Source organism: Apteryx mantelli, chromosome 1, assembly GCF_036417845.1.
Source record: "Apteryx mantelli isolate bAptMan1 chromosome 1, bAptMan1.hap1, whole genome shotgun sequence".
NCBI classification, from domain to species: Eukaryota; Metazoa; Chordata; class Aves; order Apterygiformes; family Apterygidae; genus Apteryx; species Apteryx mantelli.
The window spans coordinates 87,888,783-87,916,569 of record NC_089978.1 but is presented as its reverse complement, the minus strand read 5'-3'; the positions used below and the strand labels follow the sequence as shown (position 1 = coordinate 87,916,569).

The window sequence follows — 27,787 nt, the reverse complement described above, 5'->3', positions numbered from 1 at the left end:
CTCACTCCACTTTATAATAATGAGAAATGTTACCTTCCTTTTTCCCCAAAGGGCAGATGATATTTGTGCAGCATAAGTTGGTAGGTTTGTTTCTCAGCCAAAAACTGAATTCAGGATTTCCAGAGTTCACAACCTACCCACAGACCTTCTTTCCTACGTCTTCAGATTTCTCTTAAAGTTGGCATGTGTAACGGAACATAACAGCTTCATCTTTGCAAGCAGAATGTATTATTTGTGTTTCAAGCATGTAGATAAGTTAAACCAATGTCTGTGCTGTCACTGCTTAATTTCCTGAGCGAGTCAGGATGGTTAATCTTTTAACACTGACACTCAAAGGCTTCTTCAATGCAGTCTTTGGCTACTCATAGCACAGATACATGATTCACTGACACAACATTAGGTTATGATTACAAAACATCAGCCTCCCCAAATACATTCCTCCTGGCTGGAAGAAATTCCTCCCTCATCACTGCAGTGCTCTTTGCCATTTAGTGCTGGCTGATAGAGAATTCTGTTTTATTTGTAGTTCCAAGAAAGGTCATACTTGGCTTGAGGGCTCTGCTTACTGGATCAAAAATGTTGTAACCTTATGATGCAGAGTGCCAAATCAGTACAATTTTTCTCTGTCAATTTAGTTTTTAAAGGGATCTTTGCCCTCGTAAGTATCCTGTTCTTTTACAAGAAGTAGCCTTAGTTTTTCAGTAACTCACAATTTTTTTGAAGATGCCAAAATGATGTTTCACGCAATTTCTTCACATTTTATTTTCTTTCTGAAGTTTGGAGACCCTAAAACTCTTTTCTGTTGGCTCTTCTTGATTCTGTTATAGATGAAGCATTTTATATACTTCTGTAATGATACAGTTATCTTTTTGATTTTACAAATTTCCTAACAACTACTGAATGTTCTAGGTATGAATAAATTATCATCAAGATTGTATAATGTGGGATTATTTATCACAAGATAATTCCCATGGAAAATGTCAGTCCTGTTTACAGAAGAATCAGCTTGGTCTCATTTTGTTGGCATTACTACTTTGTGGTTTAATGTGTTTTCTATTTTATGAATCATAATTTTACAGCATGTTTCATGCAAAGGTATTTTGCAAGGTTAAATGACCTGAGCATCATGGTGAGTTAAGAAGGCTTTCACACAAGGATCGGCAGGAGTTGGAGGGCAGAGAGGATTGCTGGCAGCTGGGCAGGAATAGATTCCCGTAGGCCCTCCTGTAAATCACCGCTCTGTTTGCTGTGCTCTGGGTGATAGTCTACTAATAACTATGCCAAATACTGTGATTCTTCTCTTTGAAGATGATCAATAAACTCCCTAACTAAAAGCAAAACCGAAGAATTGCGTGAAACCCCATTGGCTTCATTGGTGGGCAGAATCCATTGCTTTGCTGTTCTTTGTTTTAAGAATCACAAAGGAAGATTATCCTAGGGAAATTAATGATGTGTTTGTGGTCGCTTAATAAGAACAGTGCCATCAGAACTGTCCTTTTGTGTTTTAAAATAAAGGAGTTGAATACTTTTGCTTTGCAGTGCTTCTGGTTTTCTTTGGCTGTTTGTGTTGATCAGTCAGCCACTAGCTGTATTTGTTTCCTGGTGAACCAAGAATCAAATTCCTAAGGCTTGGCTCTGTCAGAGTTAAATTCCCATTAATGATAGGTGTAAGCAAGCTAACTGACTATACTACGTGTAGCTGAAGCCCTAGTTTGCTGATAGGTATGCATGTATTCATATTGCATCTCCTTAGAATATTTAGTGAAACCCTGTTGGAATAGCACAGATTTTGTGGTCAAAAAGAAACGCCTGTTTCACGTTTCCACCTTCTTCTTGTGCCACTTCAAGATACTTAAACAGGTGTTTATGCTTATTTCTTCTTTCATTTTGTAGTAGCTTATCTGAAACTTCTGTTCTGAGGTTTGGCTTCCTTCCAATATTATCTATATATACTTCCATTGTTCCAACAAACCAGCACTTTTTCCTTTCCCATACCTAAAAATAAACCTCTGAATGTATAAGATAATTAATTTTGACCAATACATTCCTTAGTCTGATTTACCTGTATGGGATTGATTAGTGAGTTGATGTTTCAGCTAAGAATGCTAAATGCCATTACAGCTGAATATAAAATAAAAAGTCCTTTTATATCTTTCTTTGAAAACTGCTTTCTTCAGAAGAGACTATGGAGAATATTTTTCACGTTTTCTATTTGAGAATATTATATTTCTATTTTTCTTCAGGCAAGAGGTTTCTTAAGACTTTTTCATGGCTAGCTAGTGTTGGTGAATTCACAGAAAGAGCTAGATTTCATTAACGGACTTTACTGAGGTCCCATTAGTGCTTGCCAGAGCTTAACAAATTATTTTCAGCTGTCAATTTGGGGAATATTGCAGCCACCATAATGATTTAATATACAGGGGAAGGCTGTCATGGCTCTAGATCCACAAACTTGTAAGATCTAGCTAACTGGTGTTTAGGGATTCTTCCCACTGCAAGATACTAAATTCAGGCTGAAATAAATTTTAATTATATTTTATTTATATATTAAACATATTTGAGAGAGGAAAGTGGAGAAGAAATAATGGAAGTAGACACAACAGTTATAAGGGCTAGAAGCTCATGTCAGTTATTAAATCTGCCTGCCCTCTGCAGTAAGATAGAAATTTGTAAATGCGGAGACTGAGCGCTTATAAGGCCCATGTATTTTGAGCCTGTGAGCTAGGGACACCAAACCTGCGATGACTGTATTTTGTTACCGTTCACATCTTTGCCTTGCCTGATCTGTTAATTCCTGCCTTGTTGCTTGCAGGAAATATTTTTTCCTTTAATTTTCAACTGTCGTTCAAAAAAAAAAAATCGTTGAGAGATGCAATTTTGAGGTCTTCCTGGGCATCTCTGAAGTGGCTGGTGTTGCATCTGAGCTCTGCCAACACTGTCCGCCAACGGTGCGTGGCCAGAGCTAGCCGCACAGGCAGCGCAAGGCAGTCTGCACTTGCCTCCCTCTTGTACAGTGCTGTCCGACTTATTTTTCCCTTCAGATATCATTGTAGGTGCTTGCTCCCCTACCACAAAAAATGCTGAAGCTGGTGCTCAAAATACAAAGAGAATTAAAAAATGAATGTGAGCAAAAAACACCTGGCATTGAGTATAAGCACTGTTAAAAAGGCCTGCTGGGACAGAGAGCGTGCAGCATGAATAAATAGTGTGTGTGCGAATAGATAATGTGTGTAGCACTTTGTACATGAACGCAGAGGCTTCTGATGGTCATCTCTTCAGTGACAGCCACGAGCGATGGCAGCCGTCGTGGTGAGCATCGGCAGCATGCCAGACTGCACATTAGGAACAGGAGGGAGCGTGCGAGCGTGCAAGCACCGTTTGTGTTGGGCTTTGACATTGACATGTGCTGCAGTTGGGCATCACTGCCCTATAGCCATTTCTTCTAGTGCCTCCATGTGAGTCGAGCTCCTGGGGAAGACGGTCCCTGGTCCCCTGCTGTAGTTGTCAAGAGGGCAAAGCTGCCTTCTGGGGGGTGGCTGGTCCCCTGCTGATGTCACTTTTCATTTCTAGGGTTCGGTGAGCAAAAAACAGGTTTTCTTCCTTTACGCAAAAGTAGCACACATCTGCAAATGGTGACAGATGCTCGCAGAGCGCTGTGGGTGTTGTAAATAAATTCTTTAAAACATCGTTGCCCTTTCTGGAGTAAATAATTCACAACAATAAGAAGTAACCCGGTTTACGCAGGGCAGGTGAAATACGGCAAGCTCTTAAAATGAGGGACAGTTGAAAAGCAGCATGTCTCTTTTGGGGAGGCTTAATCAGAACAAGGCTTGGTACAAAGAAGGTAGAGCAGGAAATGGAAAATTAAGTTTAATAGAGGGGAACAAATTTGATAATTCCAACTGGCTATGAGTCCCTACTGAGTCACTGAACTGCGATACTTGAGTAAATAGTGTCTCCTGATCTCCTGGATACTTCCTGCTTTTCCATGCTTTCCCATTAGGTATCTCTGTTCTCACATTTTATCCCTTTGGGTTGTAATATGTTCAAGCTGCCTGAGCAGACTTGTCTAGGTATTGGTGACTTGGTTTAGCTTTTGCAGCAGTCTGCAATAGCAATTTTTTTTGGTGGAAAAAAAGTTAACCACACTATTTTATGCTGCTTATGACTTTTTTAGGCTTTTGTTTTTAATAAAGCAGCTATTGGACTCTGAATAAATGTAAGATAGTTGTTGTCTGTGCCACAACACTTTGCATGTACATCATTGGCTGTTACACAGAAAAGTTTTGTCTATGTGAAAGAAACACAAAACACATATGCTTGAAGACCATTTCCCACTTCTGTTCCTGAACTACTTCAAAACCATGTGAAAATAGAAACAGAGTAGTGTAAGAAGTACTCCTAGTACTAGAAGTTACTCCTAAAAGTAACGTGGAGAATCTGATCTGTTGTCCTGGGGGAGAGCCCTGGGCTTCTGCCAGGACAAGGTCTCTCGGAGGAGTGCTGGGAGGGAATTCTCCCTAGTTTTCAGTAATGGTTTTGATTACGAAATGTTAGTATGCTTCAGTATGAAAAACAGGATGTGTAGGTTTAATAACACAAAACACCATGCTTTAATAGGTTAAAATGGAGCTCATTTCTGAGTTCCAGGGACATTTGATGGAACATAAACTGAGTTTCCAGAAAAAGATTTCTTACATGTTTCAACTGCAGTAGAGAAAATACTTTAGAAAGAAATAGTACTTGACATGCAAGATGACTTTTTTTGCTGTCTAATGAGCTTCAAGAGAACTGGCTCACAAATTAATACAAAATAATGTGTATAATAATAACAATAAAATCTACCTAGATAAAATCTAACTGATATAAACTAGTATAAACAAGTTTAAATTAGTGTAATCAGGGCCTTTGGAATGAACAATTTTATAAACAATATCTTAGTGTTTCTAGCTAAAATGATTTTTTTTTTCTTGCTCCACATTGATTTTGTCAGACTATGATTTTGAATTGCTTAGTTGTTAACCTTTTTAAACTTTGAAAAGCTTATAAAAATTTTAATGAGAAAATACTTAATATTCTTTGCACAAATGGTCTTTGAAAGTTAGAAGTGCAAATACCACTATGCAAAAAAATAAATAACCAGTCTGAGTTTTCAAATTACATAAATAACTTTCATACTTGCTGAGGTATTAAAGAGATTTGTGAATGTAAACCAAATTGTGTAAGATGTGCAAGTTACCTTGAGTAGAATTTATAGACAGAAAAAGATGAGTATATTTAAAATAATTTGTGATTGGAAACTACAAATCTGCAGGAAGTAGGTTTGCGTCGGCCTTCAGGCTTTACCTCTGAATCATTCCTGAGCCTGTTCTGCAGCAGGCTGCAAGCCCAGGGAGTGTGCTGCAGGAGATGGTACCTTCACTGTGATCCATCAGCTGGCTCATTTCCTGTCTTTAAAATATCCTGATATTTTTTCTGGAAGTTCATACTTGCTTTGATAGTCCTACTCAGATCAGCTTTGATTTGCTTTTGATACAGGGCCCAAGGGGATCTCGGAGATCCTCTAATCCAAGCCATTCAATCAGTTTAGGACCAAGTAGGTATAAGCAATCCCCAAGAGATGTCTATTGGCTTGTTTTTAAAAAGCATTCAGTAAAGAAGACTGTGTACCCTCCCTATCTTCTAGTCTTTCACTACCATAACAGAAAGGATAGTCTAATGTCCCAGCTCAGCAAATTAGGCTTTTTCTTGTTCTTTTCTTTGTAGGAAGCAGATTGAACAATTAATTGCCCTCCCTTTTAAAACCTTCTACAGTAAAGTTTATCATGTCTTTCCTTACTATTGGTTTCTCAAAACTAGAGAACCATTTTTGCTTTTATCTTTTTAATGTATGAGTTAAATGTCTTTCTTCTTGTCTCAAAATTGTGTTGCCACCCCTGTGAGAATGTCTCCTTAGAAAATGGATTATGTGTGTAGAAGGAATGTGTTGCGTGTGCATATGTATGTACATGGCGGACATGTTTGGGTGTAAATGCTTCAATACTTTTTTTTAAAGCTTACTGAATACTATTTAAGGTCAAATAGAAGTTAGAGTGTATAATATGTTGCGGTTTGCTTAAATATAAATATTTAATTTCCCCAAATTATCAGAGAAGCCCATGGTATGTTACCACCTGCTACCCCACTGCCTTTTTTGAGTCTTTTTAAATTTAAATGGCTGTTTGTGATGAGGAAGCGTTAGGAATTTATGAAATTTTCATGGAACACATCATCATCATAATGATGTTTCAGTTTTACCAGTTTCTTAATCATCTTCCTTTAAAAAACAAAAGGCCAAACAGAAGCCTAAATGACATGAAATTTCAACTTTTTTTTTGACTGACAAGACCAGCGCGCTCACCGTTTGCCCAAAGCTCATTTTCCGGCGGTGTTCTTTGCGCGACTTTTGGCCCAGGCCCTTTATAGAAGGCTGCCCCTCCTTGCTTAGCCTTAGCCTGCCTTTCCTAGCTGTCATTTTCCCGAAGCCGGGGGGACCCGGTCTGCTCGGCGACAGAGGGGAAGCGGCGAACCTGCCCTGAGCAGGGCTCGGCAGAGCTCCAGGCTTCCTGCAAAATAAACAACCGGCCCCTTTGTTTGCCTGGGCTGGCCCAAAGCGTGACTCAGTGTTAGGGCTGGGCTCGCGGCCTCGCTGAGCTGAGCTCCGGCGAGGAAGGGGCAGGGCTCCCCTGCCACTCTTGGACCTTCTCAGCTGCTGCAAGGCATATTGGCTTCACAATGGGAGAGGAGGTATTTCTTTTAAAATTATATTTTTTTTTCCTTGTGACTGTGTAAAATTGTGTTATAATAGATATTCTGCGGAGCGCAGGGTTTGATTGCAGGGTTCTGCTCTACAGTTTGTCAATGCTGTGTACATAAAAAGAAAAGAAAAAGAGCCCTGGGATGCTGAAGTCCATTTCTGCTATAGAGGAACATACTAAAATAGGAGATTACTTTGTGTGAAGACACATTCTATCCTGGAACTGTTTAGCTTAAGTTTCTTTTTCCCTTCGGACTGTTTGGCCATTAAACTTGCACAGATGTGTTTAATTTCTATATGATTTTGTTTCAATTCTCTTACTATAAAGAATAATGTAACTTTGCAGTTAAGCAGGAATAGTTACACAGTCTCTAGGATGTGTTGCTCTTTCAAATTTTTGCTTACCAAACAAGTCACCCCCTGTTTTTTGGTTGTTTTTTTTTTTTTCCAAAATGATCTAATAGAACTACAGTTCTTCTTTGTGTCAGGAAAAAAAAAAAAAAAAGAGCTTTACTAATTCCTGTTCTGTGTGAGGTGACATCTGGAGTTTTTTGTATGAATAAGGAAAACTGATATGAATAGCTTTGTAGAAAATCTTACTCACTTGGATAATAAAATCTAGATGGCAATTGTCCTTTCCTTCAGAAAACAGCAAGGAAAACAGGAGTAAACTGATTCTTACGAATTTTTATAGAAAGCTGAATGGAGAGATGCCAAGTAAACTGTTTAATTATTTGCAGATACTTTGGGGACTATTGGTAGTAAAAAGTAAATTTCTCTAAACATCTGCTTTTAAAAGCTGAAGTCAGTAAACTGCGTGCAAAATATGAAATGAAGCTACAAGTTTTCGTTTTCGAGATGTCGTTTCTCTTGTATTGTGCCATGTGTCTTTTTTCTGCCTTAAAAAAAGAAAAGGAAGGAGGAGCAAAAGAGTGCGAAAGGATCATAGAATAGCCAGACATGCTGTGGGATAAGAAGTCTGTAGGCCAATTTCTAAAATGCCTTTTTTAACTCCCTGTTGCTAGACTTTGTATATTAAGCCAATTGTATTTTACATTTATAAAAACAGTTCTTAAATGCTATGAATACAAGCTTGCATTATTAAAGTTAGTTGACCAAGTGCTTCATAAAAACCTGCCAATAAAAATCAAGGGGGAGAAAGAGGACTCTCCTCCTGGGGAGGAGGTCCTGGTCCAGCAGTGGCTTGTGGCCAAGCGCAGGCTGCCGTAGCCTGGTTTGTGCTGGGTGCTGGGCTATTTGATGTGCACTGGCCACCCAGCTAGCTGCAGAGCTCCGTGTGTGCAGCCGGCAGTGTCTTCTGCAGCAGTCTCCGTACCTAAAGCACTTGCTGAAGAGCAAAGCTGAAAACCCATGATATTAGTCATTTTCCATTTGTGTTTCCAGTTTCTATGTTTCTTTCAAAGGAAAATAGATTGAATTCCCGTCAGCTGAAAGAGCTGAAAGTATGCCGATGCTAATACATTCTGCTTTGTCACTTGTTGCACTGTAATTTTCTCTGTGAGAGTTTGAAATAAAAATAGCTCCCTGTTTAGCCCCAGTAACTTCTGTCCTGATTTCAGTGACGCAAGGTGGAAAAAAAACCCTAAAAATGGAAATAAAAGATATTTTGAGGAGAAAAGAGGAACTGTAATGCCAAAAAAGGGAGAAATGCTTGCTGTCGCCATTAAGTCCAGGACTATCTGCATGGCAGTATAGACTTGTGGGGATTTTTTTGTTTGTTTAATCATTTAACTTGAAAAATATAATTGAACAGCTGCTTGGGAGTTTGTTGTCAGCATTATAACCTTCACAAAAGAACAAAGTATTGTTGTTGCTGCTTTAAAAAGGAAGATTTTTTGAGGTTTCTATCTTCCTTTTTTCACTAACTGTAACTCTTCCATAAGCATAAAAAGTAAGGAACGCAATAAAAAAAAGAGATAAGCATAGTGAATGCCTACCAGACATAGTATTGGTTAACAATGTGGCATTTTGTAAAGAGGAAACCTGAATTTATTCCTGCTTCATTCCTGTGTGAACTCGGAAAAATATTTTTTGAACCTCACTTTCGTCATATTTCAAATGGGAGTAACCAAATACAGCAACTTAATTTATTTTGTAATTCTATTTGCAGCTTGTATTTGAAAACTATGATGCATATACAAAGCAATGCTATTTTTATTCTATTGCAATGAAGTATTAGTTTCAGTGGCAATTCCTTACTTCCCTTTCCGTCACTCTTTTATTTGGATCTTATAGCTAAAGCGTTAAAGCCTCCAGATACCCAGTACAGTCTGCCTCTAATTTGTGCTTAGTCTCTTTATGTGCATAACAATAATGTTGTCTAATCTTTCCTTGTTACAATATATGTGATATGGTATAATCGGTGTCAATAATCTAATCTATTACTATTTTGGGGGTGTTTAGTAATTTACCAGTAAACCTAGCTTATCTGGCTTCACCACTGTGGTGGCTTCCCAGAGCTAACCCCTGCAAAGTTTTGGACTACAAAAGCTGTTAAAAGCGGTAAGGTTTTGCATTCCTACAAACAGTTGTTGATACGCTTGTTCCTTTGTTGGGTATAAGTACATATAAATGTATAGTTGTTGGGGGTTTTGTTTGTTTGATTGGTTTTTTTTGTTGTAAATAGTAGAAGTGGCTCTGCAGTACAAATTCGCCTGCTCATCTGTATGCTCTCAACAGGAACTGCCCTACCTTGAGATGAATCCTTTGCAGTTTCTTCTGGACTCTTCTAAGCCTACCCCCAATTTGAAAAACTACTTTTTCTTCTACTTCCAGGCCTGTCTCATTTTCTTCCCCTTCATCGTAGCTTCCTCCTGCATAGGATTACTGCTAGCAGGGTGCCTGTGTTCCTAGGAAATGTGTTTGTCTCTGTGTCTTTGCTAGACGAACTCCTAAGCCAGATTTCAAGTTTACCTGCTGGTTAAGTCTTTGGGGTCATTCTCAGACCCTGGAGCATATGATTTGGCTGGAAAGCAGCTTTCATCAGCTCTTTCAAAAAGTTCATTTTCATCACTGACTCCACAGTGAGCTCGGGCACGGGGACAGTCTCCAGAAGAGAAATCTCTCTTGGAAGGACTGCCTTCCCCTTTAAGGCTATGTGAAGATTTCTGAAGTGCAAGTAATATAGCTAGGAAGATATTATCTTTGTACTAAAAAGCATCTTTTAGCAGATATAAGTAGGCCATGAAAAACTTGCTGTATTTAAGAAGAAGAAGAAACGTTCCCTGGTTTTTGCTCTTCCAGATTTTGAGACATGTAAAAGCAGCTGAACAGCTGTCTTTACCATTGCAAAAGTAAGTGTAGATCCCTGTAGCAGTTGTAAGGTTCATAAATTTTGGAAAAGAGCAGGTTATGTAAAAGCATTTTCTATGCCAGATGGTACAAACTGGATCTTCCTAGTTATCAACTACAATCTAGACAGGCATGGTTCTCCTGGGAGAGCAGAAACGAATTGCATTCACTAAGTGCAGACTCACTAAAGGATTCTTCCCAGAGGAGACAAATTAATTGTGAATTGCAACCTGCAAATAGTAAAAATCTTGGCAAGGGGTACAGAAGGACATGGTCCTTTTCATCTGTGTGAACCACAGTCAGTAAAAGGGGAAAATGAAAAATAAATAAAGCAGGGAAGAGAGGAGATTTGTGTGCTGCAAAAATATTTACTTTCTTTAAAGAAACATCCTCTACCATAGCAAATCTGCAGCCTAGGAATAAAAGCAAACTTGTTCCTATATCTCATTTCAATATGCATGCTTTCCATGCTTTGAGATGAGGCAATTGGGAGCATAATGTGTGTTTCATTCCTTGTTTGCTTTTTTTTTTTTTCTTTTTCCATTTGCTAAGCATTTTTACTCATCAGGGATTCTAATATGTCTTGCTCCATTTGTTTCAGCAAAATCTGCCTAATCCAAACTCTTATGACCACATTCTCACTTGGATACAATAAACCATTAACATTTGGGAAGACAGATTCTTAGTTCATTAGCAGTTTATAACTGACAACCTAATGGCATCAAATGTCAGGATTCCAAATTTTACAGAAATATGAATATTAGAAAGTGTAGGAGGTAAGATGTATAGGTTTTTCTCCTGTTCAACACATCAAGTATGTCAGTAGAAAAAAACCTTTCTCACTCCTGACCCCCTCTCCCAATAATTTGAAATATTAAGAAATTGTCAAAATAGCAAATTATAACAGCTTTAGACTCTGAAGTCATCTGCTGGTAGAAGAGGTATACTGTAGAGAATAATGATGTAACAGCAAGATGTGTCCTGTCCTGCTCTCCAAGCTACCCAGAGTTTTAATGAAAATCACATTTCATTGTTCGTTGTTCATTCAAGCTTTTGTTCCTGCCCACATTTCTGTCTAAGAAGTTAAAGCAGAAATTTTGCATCACATATTTTAACTACTTATTTTTTTTGAACATAGTTGAAATAACACACGTTTCTCTGGAGACTTGCACAATGCTAATGAAGATACTTCTCATCTGTGGTTTGTAGACTGCTGGTGGTCTGCTGAACACCTGGTTGTTTTAGTGCATGGAGAGCTGGATGGGACATTTGGTGCTGGCTCAGGTCATTTCTGATGCAGCTCAACAGCTGGAAACAAGAACTAAAGTAATTTTCCATTTAAGCAGTTCTGAAGTCGCTGAAGGGATGTTTTGTAATTGCAAATGGGAGATTAGGAGTCTGTGAAACAATCTCTGTTATTATATGGCTTCCACACTATGAAGGTTTGAGACTCTTCTTTTAATGCAAAAGTATAAGTTACATGAATGTGGAGGATATAAACGGTTACACCTCAGCATAAGCATGAGTATCATCACTGTTAGAGCAGAGTGTATTCACACACTGAAACACCGAATAGAGTTAGTTATTCATTACTGGTTTAACTCTGTGGAGGAATTAAACTAAAGTCTTCATATGCACAATATTGGTCCAAGTTTGATATCTCAAATCTACAGCACTTTCTCAGAGAAACTCGGAGGCAGTTAAAGAGATTCTTTTTCAGAGTACTCGACAAAGTCTCATTAGTTCAGAGGATTGGTGGCTTGTTATGAGCACTTCATTTACAATGTTGTTTTATACATAGTCCACCCTTCAGGTTAGAAGAAATTCAAGATGTCTAAAAAGGAAACATGATTGTATATTACTGTCATGTGGATTTGTCTTTTTCATTACAGTAGCTAATTTTTAATACAGTATTTGCTTTTTAAAAATCTTTTAGATTTATAGTGGGCTTTTGGACTACTTCTGAGGGAACCACCAAAGGTGGCCAGGGAAAGCAAATTTAGATAATGCCATAAAGCGGTCCTTAGCTCTGAAGTTTCTCCAGTGCAAATTTTCTTAGTGGTCCACAAATCAGAGGAGACTGAAAAATTAGTAAGCTAACCTGGAAGAGTTTGTTGCTTTATAATTTTGAAAAATTTTCTAATTATTTTCTCCATTTATATTTGTTTCATTTTGTCTTTAACTGAAAAACTTAAAGTTTATTTGATAACTTTTGGGGAGAGAGAGGAGTTGGAGTAATCCTTTGTAGTTTCCTCTGTGCTGTCACTTTGCTTTTATGTCACCTTGCTTTATTTAGATTTACCTTCTTAAGGGTACTATATTTAATATTTCCATTTCATATGTTCAAAGACAAGTCTTCCAGGAAATGAGAAGATCCGGAGACATCTGTAGCTCGGATCAGCAGTGTGCCTGGGCTGGTATTCTGCCTCCAACCATGCTCAGTACTGGACACCTAGGGAAGAGTATGGGGACAGGGTAAACATGCAGAGAAACTTCTGCAGTGAGTGCTAACAACCTCTGGTGATTTTTAACGTGGGGACTTTATGAGCTAAGTGGTTGCTTGGTGTTTAATAACCCTAATGGATTTTTTTTCTCGGCAGTTCAGGTAGTCACTTGTTGATTGCCCATAAAATTTTTCCATCTGTAAGTTCCTGTGAAAGAGCATTTCACTCGGCTTAATCACAGGTTTGCGTGAAGGAGTGCCTCCCTTTGTTTATTTTGAATGTGACGCCTGCTAATTTCATTGATAACCCTTAATTTTTATTACTGGCGGAGATAATTAGCGAGTCCTCCCTAACCACCTTCTCAATGCCCCTCCTGTTTTTTACAGAACTCTGCTAAATCTGCACTTCCACCTTTTTTCCAGGATGAGGAATCTGTCCCATATGTTTGATCATCCTCAGTGACTTTCTCTCTTTTCCAGTTCCTGTAGAAACTGGGTAGGTTATGTGTGAGGGGGGGAAAGGAGATGAGTTGCACGCAGTGTTCTAGGTTTTGGACTTATGGATGGATTAATACAGTGCTTTGATAGCACTTTCTGATGTTCTTTGTTCTTTTCCAAAGTGTTAACAGCTATTTGTTCAAAGCCCATCATTTCTGTCTAAAGTTAGGGGAGGTTCCTCCAAATGTCTGACTTTATGCTTACCTGAATTATATTTCTGTTCTTTGTCTTTTCTGGTTCATCTGTGAATATGCGGAAAACAAAAGCCTCATTCCAGATCCCTGAGGGACTTCTCAATTCAAAAACCTAGTAACAAAATTCTGCCTTTTGTTTCCTGTCTTTTAATCAGTTACTTATCCAAGTTAAACAATCTTAAAAAGGACAAAGAGTAGACTCTTTTTATCTACCTCTCGGTCTTAGTTTTTGGTGTACATTCAAGTCACAATTTCAATCATTTTCAGGAGCCAGGAGGACCAACAACTTTATTTGTTTTTATGAAAATTGTTTTAATGAAATGTAGTGTAAATTGGGCACGCAAAGTAGAAAAGGTCTTGTTGGGCTTCCCTGTGGACAGCATTGTATTGCTGTAGCACCAGTGTTTATTGATCAGATAAGAGCTGTGTGCTGTCCTGGTTGTTAATATGTATGGACTACATGCTTAATGTATTTAAAAATAGTGTTTATCATGGGATTCTGTTGACAGAATTTAGAGGTCTACTGTGTTGATAGTCCTTAAGGCTCCCTTTGCAGTATATAAAGAAATAGGAGCTATTAGGACATGATCCTCTTAGCCCAAAGAAGAAATCCAGGTGACTTGCATCCTATAGGGCCGTTTACCTCCAGGGATAAAAGGGAAGCCTGCTGTACCTGGCCTGTGTGTACACATCTGTTTCGTAGATGATGTTTAAGTGAGATGAGCCCCACTGTGGATAACTAGTTGTGAATAAACAACGTACAATAACTTAACATCTCAGAATAACCAGATCACATGTATTTATAACGCAACAGGAGCAGAGATCTGTGTGAAACCCTGACTTTTGAGACTTCCTAGCTTTTGAATGCCTGTTAGAAATCATATTAAATGATCATTAAAATAAGATATAACTGTGAATAACATATTAAGTAGATACAATTTAATACAAGATTAACACAGTAATACAAGATCAATTTAATTACAGCATGTAGGGCTTTCTCCTTAAAACAAAACAAAACAAAAACCTCCCCAGAATATCTACCAGAGAACTGCTTGCTCTGATCTTTGTTTCTCTGTCATTCTCTCTTTTTTTTTTTTTAATGACTCTTTACTGAAAAAAATAGGCATTTAATTACTGTTGTCAAATAAAATATGAAGAAGTAAACTCAGAACCATTAAGGAACATGGACATAGATCAATTCAGTCATCCTGGCCCTTTTTTCTCCCTTTCCTTTCTGCTGAATATAATCCTTTACAGTGATACGTCAAAGGAGTACAGACTTGTCATTTTGTCTTTATTTTGCCATGAACATTCAGGACCACATAAATCATTCCTTGTCTATCCTGATAAGAGATTTTAAGTCTTCTTTGTACTTGATTTCCAAATACTTTTTGACATAATTAAGTAAAACACCAGTAACTCTTCTCCTTAAATATTTCAGGAGTTAAAGTTATTTTGAAAAATAATATTGTTTTCAATCAAAGCAAATGTGACTATTCCTTAAGTGTTCAGAGCATTGGTTCTTCGGCTTGATTCAGTTTAAGCAGTTTAACTGGTGAGAAGAGGCAGTTTTGCTTTTCTCTTTTCAGGTGAAAAAAAGAAGTATACCAGAAGAATGATAGTCTGAGATGAATCAGAAAACAAAGAAAAATCATGCTTTGTTCTAAAATATCCCTTATTTGGGGACCTCTGTGCTGTTTCTTTGGTTTGCTTGCTTTCCTGCTTGCTTATCTGCTTGAACTGCGGTGTCATGATGTCAGCGTATCACACACATGGCAATTTTAAGAGGCTCTGACGTTCAGTACTCTCTTTCTAGGGCACCAAGTGAATTGAATGCAGTGTAATATAATCACAACCTGTTTACCACTCTCTGAAATGAAAATTAGAGTGTTGTAGTAGGAGGTAGACTAAGCTGCTATTTTTGTGTGCATTTCTTTCTTTTGCATTCAAGAAATGAACTCCGTATTTGAGAAAAATGTATTCATTTCTCTGTGAACACCAGAGGACACTTTTTTCCCCCAGATACCTTTAGTTTTTTGCATCTGTATCCTAATTCCAAAAACCTTTAATAATAGAGCAGGATAAATATATATATACTGACTGACTTCTTGAATGTTGCTTTCCTCTAAAATAGTGCTGGAAGTAGGCAGTCCCCAGAGGGGGTTGACATTCATGCACAGTTATGGGGCCTCTACCTCCTCGCTGTTGACTATTGACTTCAGCTAACTTGTCTGCTTTGTCCAAAACTATTAATTGTGGCAAGAGGCATGCTGCCTGCTGAAATTACATAAGTTTCCAAGGAGATTTGATGGGATGAAGGCTTTGCTTTTTGCTTCGGTAAGGCCTGGATTTTATTTGGAGGGACATCTTTTATTTAGAGGTGTATTGACTTTCTCCAGGCAAAGAAGAACTAAGGAGCCAGTGGTTCATATGCCTGTCACAGTACCTAAATACAGGGTTTTACAACCTTGCTGTAGAAGGGTAAAACCTTTCACAAGTAAAACCTTTTTGGAAATAAATCTTTTTCTTTTTTTTATTTCATAACACAGATACGCTTGAGATAGGTAAGTAGAGCCGTGTTTTTGTCCATCTCCTGAACTGATGTAGTATGGACCTGATTTGGAAAAAATGTAGTTAAGTCTGCTGGAGTATGTGCAGAATGTGAAAATAAACTATTTTTAGATTGTCCAGTAGAAGGTAATATAGCTTGACTGGAAGAAACTATAATATAAAATTTAAAAATATTTTGCTCGGTTTGCTTTCTGCATTCTGTGAAATATTTGCCAAGCCTCCTGCTAATAAACTTCTTCAGATGTATGCCATGTTGTATCCTGTGGTCAGGGCGCCCATTCTTTATGAAAGTATCATCTGGTATGTATAGCTGTGTACCTGAGTGTCATTTACACTTCACCTTCTGAATGATATAAAGGTCAGCACCATTGCATCCTTTCTTTAGATTGTCCTGACCATGGGCAACATGTAGTTTGCTGGCCCCACGGCTGTATTAAAATGCACCCTGAGATGCTCACCATGCTTTCACGATGAGCTTAAGCTGGCATAAATGAGCCTGGCAACTAAAAGTTGCACCTTACCCCTCCGACCATAAATTTTCCCGCCTCTGTTCTGACCCCGGTGTTTGTGCAACTGTTTAGTGAAGCAGGTCAGCATTAAAACTCTTGTTCTTTTTTCCCCACTCTGCATTAGTTTTACCTTGGACCAGTTCCCTGCTTGCCCTGCAGACGTGCTAACGCCAGGGCGGAGGGAGGAATCGGCAGCCCGGGGTGGTCCCTGGGGCTAGACTGCCTTCTCCTGGGTTGTTCTCTCCCTCTTGCTCACGGGTATTATGAGCTACGTTGCATCCTGTCTCGCCGTTCGTAGTCAGAGTAAACTAGGAAGAGGAGAGTAAAAAGGATTTTGCTTGCCTGTGCTTGTGACAGTCTGGTTGTAATTGAGGACTTGATGAGCACTTGCTTCCTGTCCCATTCATTCACCTAAGCTAATTTTAAGGAAATTACCCTGCGTCGTGACTGGAATTTCCTCATACACGATGTCAGTAGAAATGCGTGCAGGTTGGGCAACTAGGGATCTCTGTGCTAGCCGTGCGTACATTGGGTGGATTATGCCTATCTAGTTGGTATTTAAAAAAGAATAATAATCACAGGTCAGGAGCATCTACAATGGTATTTCTACCAAAGCAGAGCTGAGCAGTAGCCTGGACAGAGGTACAGAAGAAGCTATTTAGGTGAATGGGCAGTCAAACATGCAGGCAGGTGCTTAATCCCACTTTCTTTAAAGAATTTTTATTTACTCTCTACAATGTTCTTAAAATTCCCATCCCCCTCTTTGAAGTGCTGTGTGGTGACCCTCTGGGAAAACTGTTAACTCTGTCCTTTTAGGAAACCCCAGGAGAGTAACACTTGGTCAGACTGTCACAGAAGGTACTTCATGTGGAGCACAGTGTTGGTATCGTGGGAAAAACTGAGATCCTGGACATTTTTCTTATTTCACACGTCTCTGTCAGAGTAAGAACATTTTGACATCTGAAAGCCTTTGGGGTTTCTGTAAATAGGTTCTTTCAATTTTTTTGAACTTAAGGTAGTCCAGGTAGCATAGATAAAAGACTTGATAATGTCCCTTAAGTACTTGAAGCATGTTAGCAAAAGTAAATTAATTTGGCTCCCCCTTCAAAATATCAGCATTAGACATAGCCAGGGAGAGGCTTGTTTATGCTTCTGTTCATCTGTAGCTGGAAGAAGCTAGCGACGATTTCTGCTTCTTTATGAAAAAATGCTCTCGGTTACAAAAATTGAGTATCAGAAATGTATTAAAGAATAAAGCTTTTGTGTTCTCTTACCAATAGTAGCCTTGGATTGTACTTAAAGCTGTATTTAAAAGAAATTCTGTGCATGTAAACAAAGTTCAAAAATAGTAGTTGAATGTTGAAAGGAAGTGTCGTGGTCAAAGAAACGCTGTATTTTTTTCCCCTTACCTAGTCACGAAGGTATTTTGAAATTCTAAAAGTTCTCAAGATGCATCACTATCTTCTCTTCCTCTATGTCATCAGTGCATTTAATTATATTTTCACTGTTCAAGTTGACAAATAATGATATGCCTAGAAGAATAAAAAGGTTAGCGTTTCCAGCTCACACAGCCTTTTTTTATGAATCCTTCGATGTCTGGTGTCTTCCTTAAGAATATCTTTATGGAGTTATATTCTCAAATAGCAATTACAAAATATTTCATCTAGAATAAATACTTCAATACACTTTCCAAAGTAAATCCTGATGCTGAGTAAATCCTTTTTTCCTTATTCCTGAGTAAACAAACTGATGCTTGGAGAAGCTTATATTTATTAAAGGAAAGTGAAAGGAAAAATTTGTTCCTTTAGTGCAAAGAAGTATAACAATCTTCTTTCTTGACCTAGTTAGTTCACAAGTGACAATTTAATTTGAATTTCCAAATCAGATGTTCTAGAGATGCAGGAACCGAATGACAAAAGTAAACAGGCAAGTCAGTGTTCAACCACAACAACAAACCCTTAAATATAATTAAACAATATCCTGAAGAAGCAAACTTGAGCACAGGTGTACTTTTTCTCCTCTGATCAAGGTTGAATTGTTGTAGGGGAGGTCAGTAGTGCCCTCAAGTGAGAAGAACTCATTTGTAGATTGCCCATTACATGCTCTGCTTCTCTTGTGTTAATTCTGTGTTGTCACAGGGATTGCAGTTGAGCCAAAATACATAATTGAAGGGAAATGAGACTGTTTTGATTATACTATGACCTCATCCAAGAGACTCTGTGTGCCACCTCTACTGTTTTTGTAATCACTGTTAATTCAGTATCACAGGAAGCTGGTCTGCAGAGATAGGGATTTCCAGTGTACCAAAGTGCCATCAAGACCTCTTCTGTTAACAGAACTTGTTATTTAATGCTAGACTGTCTTTTCATTGGCTTCGTAAAACCAGTCATTAAGACTGGCAGGTTGCTGCTGAATCCTTCTCATTCCTCTGAATATCTGTATGCCAAATCATGGTCATTATTCATACTTTGATCAGCTGGTTTTGCTGCAAGAAGGCGCTCTTTCTCCTTTCATCTTCAGATTTACTTGTCAGGCGATTAGGGGAATTTGTGTCTGACAGCTATACAATCTAATGATACTTGTCTTGCACCAACAGTGAGATCAAGATTCTTTTTGTTTCGTTGATGTGTCCTGGTGTGTGTTGGGAGTCACCTGGGGCTTGCAGTCGGGAAATCTGGACTCTCTTTCCACCACGTCTCCTGTGTGACAGGAGATGAACAAGTCCCTTAGCTTGATACCTGTAGAGTAATGTAGGTAGAACGGTGCTGAGTGCTCCCATGAGAGTTACAGTCACCACGCACTCAGGTGGGGGTGGAGGGAACTGAAACTGTACCCTTCAGGAGTGTGTCTGAACCACTAGGCTAGAGATACCAGGGCTGAGTGGAATAAGCTATACTTCTTGTTGGTGCTGGACCACTCTGTAGCCAAGAATTCAAGATATACAGGGCCAAAGATAAAACGGAGAAGTTAGCCTGACTCTGCAACCTGGTGACTAGGACACTGCTAGGAGAGGTTCAATATGGGCCTTCTGGTTCATGTTGCTTTTGACTTTTTATTGCAAACATTATTGATAAAGTGATAGCTTTTAAAGGGAATTAGATAAATAGGAAGAGAGTTCAGGCTGGGAGGTGGCAGACGATGTTGGTGTTATTGAGGAGTCTGCTCTTAGATTTTTGGGTGCCTAAACTCCCCCAAAGTTCTTCAAGTTCTAAATTTTATCTTCTATCTATATCCCAAAGGGATAAGAGCTGCTTGCTTCTTGGGAATGTTAATTAATGTTTGCCTTATACTCAGAAATCCTTCCTCTACCAGCCTGGTAGGTAGGAATGAATCTGGGGAAAGGACTAAACAATGTGAAAGCTGACATTGTGTATCATTATTTTGCAGCATAGATCAATGCCTCTAGAAGGACTTAGAGGACGTTTTTCTGAAACAGAATTGAAATAGAATTGACCACCTTCTAATGTAAAGGAAAAATGGAGGAGAAAAGATTAATATTTAAGCATATTTATACAATAAATATTTTATTAACATTATATTCATATATTTTAATATTATTAATATACTATATTAAGATCTTCAGCTCAACCTTCTTGAAGTGTTCCTTGCTCCCATGTTCACCTGCATACCCAACTCTCTTATTTAGAAGTGAAGGAGATTTTGATAAATTATGCTGGAGAAGGCATTCAACTGGAGAAGGAACCAAAATGCCCTATAGTGAACTAGTCCCCAAAAAGAAAAGTCTCTATCATAGAGATGTGTGTAGGATCAGCAAGAATTAAAGTTGGGTTTGCTTGGTTTTCCTATGCACTGGTAAATTTGGTGTATATTTGAACTGTATGGGAATATGAGTGATGCAGAGCAGTTGGAGAGCCAGAAGCAAAACTTCTGGCTCATATGGGATGTCTGTCTCCTGTGTCCTTTTTCTTGTTAGATAAGTTGGTAGCTGTGAAAATAGTATTTGACTTGGGACTCGCAGGACACAGGTCTTTGGTATATTTGAGGTTTTATTCCGTTAAAGCCAAACTGTCAGACTTCATCAGAACACAGAGGATTCAGTGTGCCTTAGGGTGAAGAAAGGTTTATCTTATTTGTTTCTTAATGAACAGATCAGTAGTAGATTATGTTTCATGAAGATGTTTTCAAAAGGGAAGTGGAAACAAATGTTTTCCACACAAATGTATGGATTAGTATAGAACATATTTTAGAAAAAAAATCTCCTAGTTCACTGGAAGACTAAAATCTTGACAAGGAGAGTCCACCCAAAGCCAGATTTGCATGGTTTATCTATTTTTGCTTTTTTTTTCCTTGTCAGTAGTGCTTCTGTCACCCCTGTGAATCCTTGGGTGCAATCCCCTTGTAATTAAAGTATACTAATTCCACTTGTCTTCTCCTCCCTCTGCTGCCCTCCTCCCTTCTGAAGCACCTAACACTGAACCCAGGTCTCCCTCCTCACTGGAGAAGAGACTGCACAACCCTCCTGAAAATAAGCTGTGACTTTCATGTCCTCCTAATGGGTATAAACATTCCTTCCTCTCCCTTTCCTGAATTCTGGGACAACTTTGCTTTTCTTGAATGATTTTTGGGTCCAGAACTTATAGGTCACTGTGATCTTTCAGAATCTTTTCTCCACATGTTCCACAGTTCAGTGTTGCTCTTCTGTCATTAGACCCATCGGGAATCCAGTTCCTCTCTTCTTTGCTCAGGCTGTTTCTGTCTGTCCCTGGTGCCAAAGAAGTCATGTCTTCAGCCAGTGCACTCCCTTTTTACCTCCTCTCCTGAGCAAACCGCAACTCATGCAAAGACTGCTTTCCTGCCTGTCTCCTAGCTCCTGACAGAAGAACGGTGTTGTTTGCATGGTAGTCTCTTTTTTGGTCCAAAGGAGTCAGTTGGTTCTTCATTCCGACTTATCACCTGCATAGGCATTTTGTCTGAACAGGCAGGTGAATGAATGTTTTCAAGCATTGCACTCACATCTACATCTCTAAATTAAGAAGTCCCAAGTTTTCTTTCACGTTGCAGCATGCCCTTCCCACTAGAATGCAGTAGTTTCTTTCTCTTTGTCCATGATTCTTTTACTGTGATTTTTGCTTGTTAAATTTTAGTTTGTTGCAGTTTTACCTGGGTTTTAGTTTTATGACATAAGAACAATGATTCACCTGTGATAAAACAGTTACCAGATGCTTTCCTTTCCTCTTCCTTTCATTAATTGTTCTAGAATAACAATTTCATCATTAGCAAACATTTCATCAAATGGAAACATTTGGGTGTTCCTTTAGTATGAATTTCTTTCTGAGTTAATTCCAATGAAGTTTAGAATATGTGCTCTCATCATTTTCCAAACCATTTTATGGAACCAAGCTTTGAATAATGGTGTGAACAAGCATATACTGAGACGTGCAGCCATCCTGAACTGTGCTCGTTGCTGCTGAACCAAAAGTCGCCTTTCCATCCTTGCTTTCATCCTAGACTCATTTATCTGTGTGACTGTCCAGCTCCTTCAGATTCCTCATACATCTCTTCCAGTGCAGTTTTCACTGCTTTCCAGCTCTCAGAGTCAGCGTATCATCCTCATCCTTCTTGACTTTAAGCTGGCTTCAGTACAGCCACATCATGCTCTTCTCTTCAGTCTTGTCGTCTCCTGATTTGCAGGAGTCTGTCATCTCCTGTTGTCCTGTTATCTCCATAATTGCCGGTTCAGATAATGCTTCTTGTCTCCTCTCACTCCCATCTCAAAAAAAAAAAAAAAAAAAAAAGATGGGAGGTTTCTGTGTAGAGTTTTGCTCTTGATCTCTCTTCCCCAGCAGTTCACAAGCTCAGCGTTTTAAGTGGATTTACAAGCTCAGCAGAGGTTCAGTTGTTTCTGCTGCGCTCTAGGAGTTCAGTTGCAGCAGGACACATTTGGGTTTTGCAGTTTTTAGTTTGTTGTACTCATCAGCACAAATTTGATGGTTGCCTTATGCACAACTTGCAAAACTACCTCTGTTCCGGATGTGCCTCCTGTTGCCAGCCTCAAATTCCAGCATGTGATTTTTTTTTATTATTATTTATTTATTTATTACTCCTTTCCCTAGATGCATTCAGGCACAGTTAGTGTACAGAATGGCTAATGTGGGGCTCTTTGTATTCTTCGCAGACCCTCAAATTTTTCAGCTCCTTAAACTCCTGTACTGGTATCGCTTGTCATATTGACCAGTGTTTTCCTCATAGTCTCCAAGAGGTCCTTATTGCCTTCAGCACTAATCTTAGCTTTCTTGCCTCTTAGCTTTTACTTAAAAGGTCACTGGAGTATGAACCAACTTTTTGTGGTGTTTATACATAGTTTAACCAGAAAAGGATGTTGATCTATAGCTACAGCTCTTAAGTACTTGTATATGTATAATCAAGTAATAATTACTTGTGTCCTCAGCTGCAAGTGGTTGTGATTCTTGAGAGACAGCTTTCTTGGTAGGGAGAAAAGTGAGGGAGAGAGGGGCTAGCATGCCTGTAGTTATTACTGAAGGTACATAAAGATGACTATCATATATTCTATTTTATTTTGTTTTGTTTTATTTATTTATTTTATTGTGGGCAGATGAATATTCATTTACTGTTCTTTCAGCTTAGCTATCTGAGGCTGATGATGGTTTATTTGTAATACTTCTCTTTAAATTATTTATTTTTGCTCAGAATGAACAGAAATGGGAAACTGACTTAAAGAGATGCTGTCTCATAAAAATCACACTCTGTCTAGAGAGACTAAAATGAATACTGCTGGTATGGAAAGAAATCAAGGAACTTTTCCCCCTCTTCTTTCAGGTTTACTTTTGGCACCAAATAGTACCTTTTTATAAGAAGTTTCATCACATACTCAATCCACAATGAAACTTTTGTGAGTCTTTCCTGAAAACGTGCTAAGGGATAAATGTTTAAAACTGTTTTAGTAACATTTTTAAAAAAAGAGAAATTGAGGATCACATTATTTTGAATCCTTTATCATTAAAAAAAACCACCAACCCCCCCACAAATAAAGCTGAGTATAGTTTAAGTTGCTTCTGTTTTTTTACTGTCCTTTTTCTACTCCTATATTTTATATTTCCATTACAATTTTTTATGTTATCCAACTTTTAACTGAACATACAAATTTTAAAGGAGAATAATTATTTTTTTCAGAGTGTTGGGAAGAAATTACCTCCAGCCACAGCAACTCAGGAGCCAACAAAAATAGAAGTGGACAGCAGAACAAAAAGTAGGTTTCACTGTTTCTTTTTCTTTGCACTTTGTGCTATTAAGCGTCTTAAAGCAAGCTGAGCATTTTTTCTTTGGTTTTGACTAAAAGAGTGTTCTGTATATCTGAAAAGCAGGAGGCAGTTAGATATATTTAGGATAAACTTTGAGTAGGCAGTATGTAGACAGAATGCTTTGTTTCACAGGATCCTCAGACTTTTTTTTTGCTCTGATAATCCTACCTTGAGTGTTCTGCCACCAAAAGTCAAATTACATTACATCATCAGCTTTCAGCCTTTAGGGTACTTTAGAATTAATCAGTTGAGTAAGATACAACTTCATGCTGTAGCTTGTAGGTGCATCATAGAAAAATATCCCTGGTTTTGAGTGCCTTTTTTCCTCTTTTTTCTCTCTTTACTTAGCAGAAACAATTTGTGTGGGCGGTATAGTTTGTGTAGGAACTAAAAATTAAATAGTGGCCAAGAACTTCAGGATTTTTTTTGTTTACCTTCATGCTTAGAAGAACAAAAAGCAATAATTAAATCTCTTAGGAAGGTCTCAATTCTGTTCTGTGGAGATCTATGTAACTAGCTTGCCAAATAACTTATGTATATATTCCCTATCCTTTGTTTTTATTTCTATTTATTACAACTGAATGGTTTTGGATTTTGGTAGAAAGCAATAGGAGGGAAGATAACATAGCTGTATCTTAGCAAAGAAATTGATGACAATATAAAATTTTGAGTTTCTGAATTAAATTCTTGTCTTATCCATGTTTAAGGATGTTTTGATTTCACAGGTAAAAATTGCTCAACATCTTTATATAAAGCTGATAGAAATAAATCTCCGATTTATTCTGTTGCATAACTTTGCTCACAAAAAAGGAGTCTCATCCATCACTTTGCCACTCCACAGTTGTTTCTTTCAAGATATGTTCAGTTCAGCTTAGTTACTCAACCATTTATGTAGCTTTAAAATGGTCAGGAAACCAAGTTTCTGTTTCCCTGTAGGAGCCTGTACGAAAACTTATGAGATTTTGTCCTTATCTGTAAATCATGTTTTCCTGTGTGTTGATGCCTCTTTTTATAAACTTGCACAATTCTTCTCCTCCCTTGATGTGTTTATCCTTTCAGAGAGTTAACAGTCCGCATAACGTTTTCCCCAGGACTGAAATGCAGACAGACAGAGGAAGGGAATGATCTGGCGTAGGAGAAAAGGAGCTGTCTGAGGAGAGTGTCTGGTGAAGACAGTTTACTGCATGTTTTCAGCTCAGAGTGGCAAAAGCAGCTTAAAACAGCTTCACGAGTTCCTGTCCATTAGCTGCACCGCAGTAATTGACTTGCCGCATCCTCTTATCTTGCTCCCCTTGTGACGCAAGGCTGTTGATGGGAAGCGCTCTATTGCCCTGAGCAAGTGAGAACTTGAAATACTGAAAAATGTGTACACTGGTAACGTGGAGCCAGGCTCCTGACTTGGTGTGTTTTGGCGTAATCTTTGCCCGCCTGCAGCTTAAGCAGGTTAAGCTGACCTAAGTGCCAGTGGCATCAGAAGGGGTGATCCCATGGGCTCTCCCACCCGCAGCACTAGCCCTCGGGGCAGTAAAGCCGCGGTGGGAAACAGCTGCCTCTTTCCACATCAGCTTGTACTTCTGGCTGCCAAAGCTGCTCACTGCACCACATCCCAAGATACAGGGCGTTCGTGTTTGTTCCACATATAAAAAAATGTGAAAATTTTCTGAACAGTGACAGGAGAACTATGCCTTCTCCACTGACACCTTTGGGTTCTGGTTGCTTCTGCTTTCACCTCTTTTAGTTATTTCCCTGGGACATGCCTTTGGATCAGCAAAACCCTCTTCTGTTGCCTTCCATTTTCCCCACCTGTGTGTGCAAACATGATTCAACATCCCAGTTGCCAGATCTGAGGAGAAGGGTGGGCTACTGATTTATACAATATCTCCACATGCACCTCTTCAGAGTCTCTGAATTTTCCCTAAACTTTGTTACTTAGAACATTTTATTTCTGGGGCCTCAGCAGGATTTTTGGCATCTCTGTTCTTGCTTTGGAAAGAGAACCACAAATATAGCAAGGTCTGATATAATGTAAATACATGTAGTTGTCTTAGCCTTAAATGGCATCAACAGGAGGTACTTTTCAATCAGTTGAAGTTGTCCTGCATTTAAATTTAAAAACCTCTCAGTGAAAATGAAATGTACTTCAGTGTGCCTTTGTTTTTGGTATCCACTGTAAGTGAGAGGAATAATTTTGTAACAATACAGTTACTGTCTGATAGTCTGTCCGTAAAAGTATGATCTAATATTTGTCATTATAGGAAAACTTTTAAAATGCTCCATTGGAAAATGGGTATTTTCTAAAGTTGTATCATTTTTATCTCCTCTAAAATGTAGCAGTGCAACAATGTAACAGAATTTTCCACAATCCTTAGACAGCGTAACTGAATAAATCGCTATTTAACATCTTGTGTAAAGTAATTATATAACCCTAATGGGTCTGCGGTTCATTCTGAATATTTGCTCTTTGTTCTCTTACATGAGTCTCGCACGTATTTTTTTTCCTTTCAAACCACTTTGTGTAAGTAAAAATAGCAATAGCTGAGCAGCTCTCATGAGCCCTTAAGGGCTTCCAAACTAGTCTAAGGCAGAAGAAATTTCTTCAAAGTTTCATTTTTGTTATCTCCTAAAAACCTACCACAAACAAGCCTGAAAAAGTCTGAATCTAGGAAGTTTCCAGTCTCATGAAACTGATGAATGTCCAAATTGTGGCATTTAGCATTAAAGCATCATTCCACCTCAGACCTCAGCTGCTGTCACTTTAGCTCGAACTGTGTCCCTGAGGTGGTGGGGTCCAGTTGTTCTTGGGGTCTCCAGCTGCTGAGCAAAATGAACCCTGCGCCATTCTCTAAAGGAGCAGCAGGAAGAAAAAAACTCACAGATTGAGCTCAAAATGGGGAGGGGGCTCTTGGGCAGGTGATTTGGATTCCCTTGGGCCAGAGGTGTGTGCCAGGAGCAAGGGAGAGCGCACTGGCAGCGGAGGAACAGTTCTTCATCTCCCACCTGGTTCTTTCCATGCTTGATGCCGGTGTCCCCTCTTCGCAGCTGGATAAAAGCCATGGTGCCATGCAAGAGCCTGCCAAGCCAGGAATGGGCAGCCGCGGCCTCTTCCCTCTCTGCATGGGGGGCTTCAGCAAGGAGTGCTGGTTGCTGACTCTTCCCACATCTTGATTTATGAGCCTGCTTTTTTCCTGTAGCTTCCCTGCTGTGGTGGGGGAGTGGTAGACTTCTAGGGGAATTATGCTGCTGTTGAGTTTCCATCAGTCTTATGTTTCTGGGCTGGCACATGCATGCGTGTATTTCTATACCTATATCTCTGGGGTGATGATATGCACAGTCTAAGAACTGGTTTTGCTCTGCGGTAGCATATTTTTAGTTTACATGGCTTGCAGTAAAAAGGCTATTCTAGAAAATGTGTGTCATTTTTTAAGTAGCTGTGTTGGATTCTGAAATTCAGCAAAGCAAAAACATCCACCATGACTGAGAGAACTATTGCAGATTACTGAGATTGTAAAAATGGAGTATAAATAAGCAGACAACAGAAAAGCAAAAGCAATAAGCCCCAAAGTGCAGTGACCATGATAGTTAATTTCAATTACTCTATTTGCTGAATATCTGCAATTTGTATTAACCTATTACACAACAGGAATACCAAAATCCTAGCAAGCAACTAATCTTTTTGCATGGTAGTGGAAGGTATAAAGATTAGCCGAATTTGGATTAATGAGGCCCTAATTAGTTCTATTTCTAATTCTTTATTTGATGAAGTGGGGTTTTGATAGTCTGAGCCTGGTGATGTTCTGTGAAGGTATTATATTTGCGCAAACCTTTTATGCATCTTGAGTCTAACAGTTAATAATAAAACCAAATTCTGCTGAGTGTGGGTTTTGGGTTATTTTTTTCTCAGTTTTATCTTTTTGGTAACAATGATGCAATCTTTCACTGCTTAGACTTGGTAGATTTTGTTCCATTTTGGAAACATTTTATATGAGTAATAATTAAAAAGAGGAAGCTTAAGCTCAAGGGGTACTAATTCTATGCTGTTTGTTTTCTTACTTATCATTACTGTTTGTGTACATATTGGTTAGTGTATGATTTAGGCTTCATCAAGGGAGAAATAATTAAGCTTCAAAAATCAAGTATATGGGGTCACTGTTCTACTTAAAAAAATATATAAATATAATATAAAA

At 38.6% G+C, this 27,787-nt stretch overlaps 1 protein-coding gene across 5 annotated transcripts in view; it reads left to right on the top strand.

Moving 5' to 3' along the window:
• Positions 1 to 27,787, top strand: part of SH3KBP1 (SH3 domain containing kinase binding protein 1) — a 237,483-nt gene that overhangs the window by 149,015 nt on the left and 60,681 nt on the right. For all 5 annotated transcript variants that reach the window (XM_067297098.1, XM_067297104.1, XM_067297102.1 and 2 more), the window contains one exon: positions 23,476 to 23,551. In XM_067297098.1, the coding sequence (XP_067153199.1) occupies positions 23,476 to 23,551 (76 nt within the window). The remainder of the gene's footprint in view (positions 1 to 23,475; positions 23,552 to 27,787) is intronic.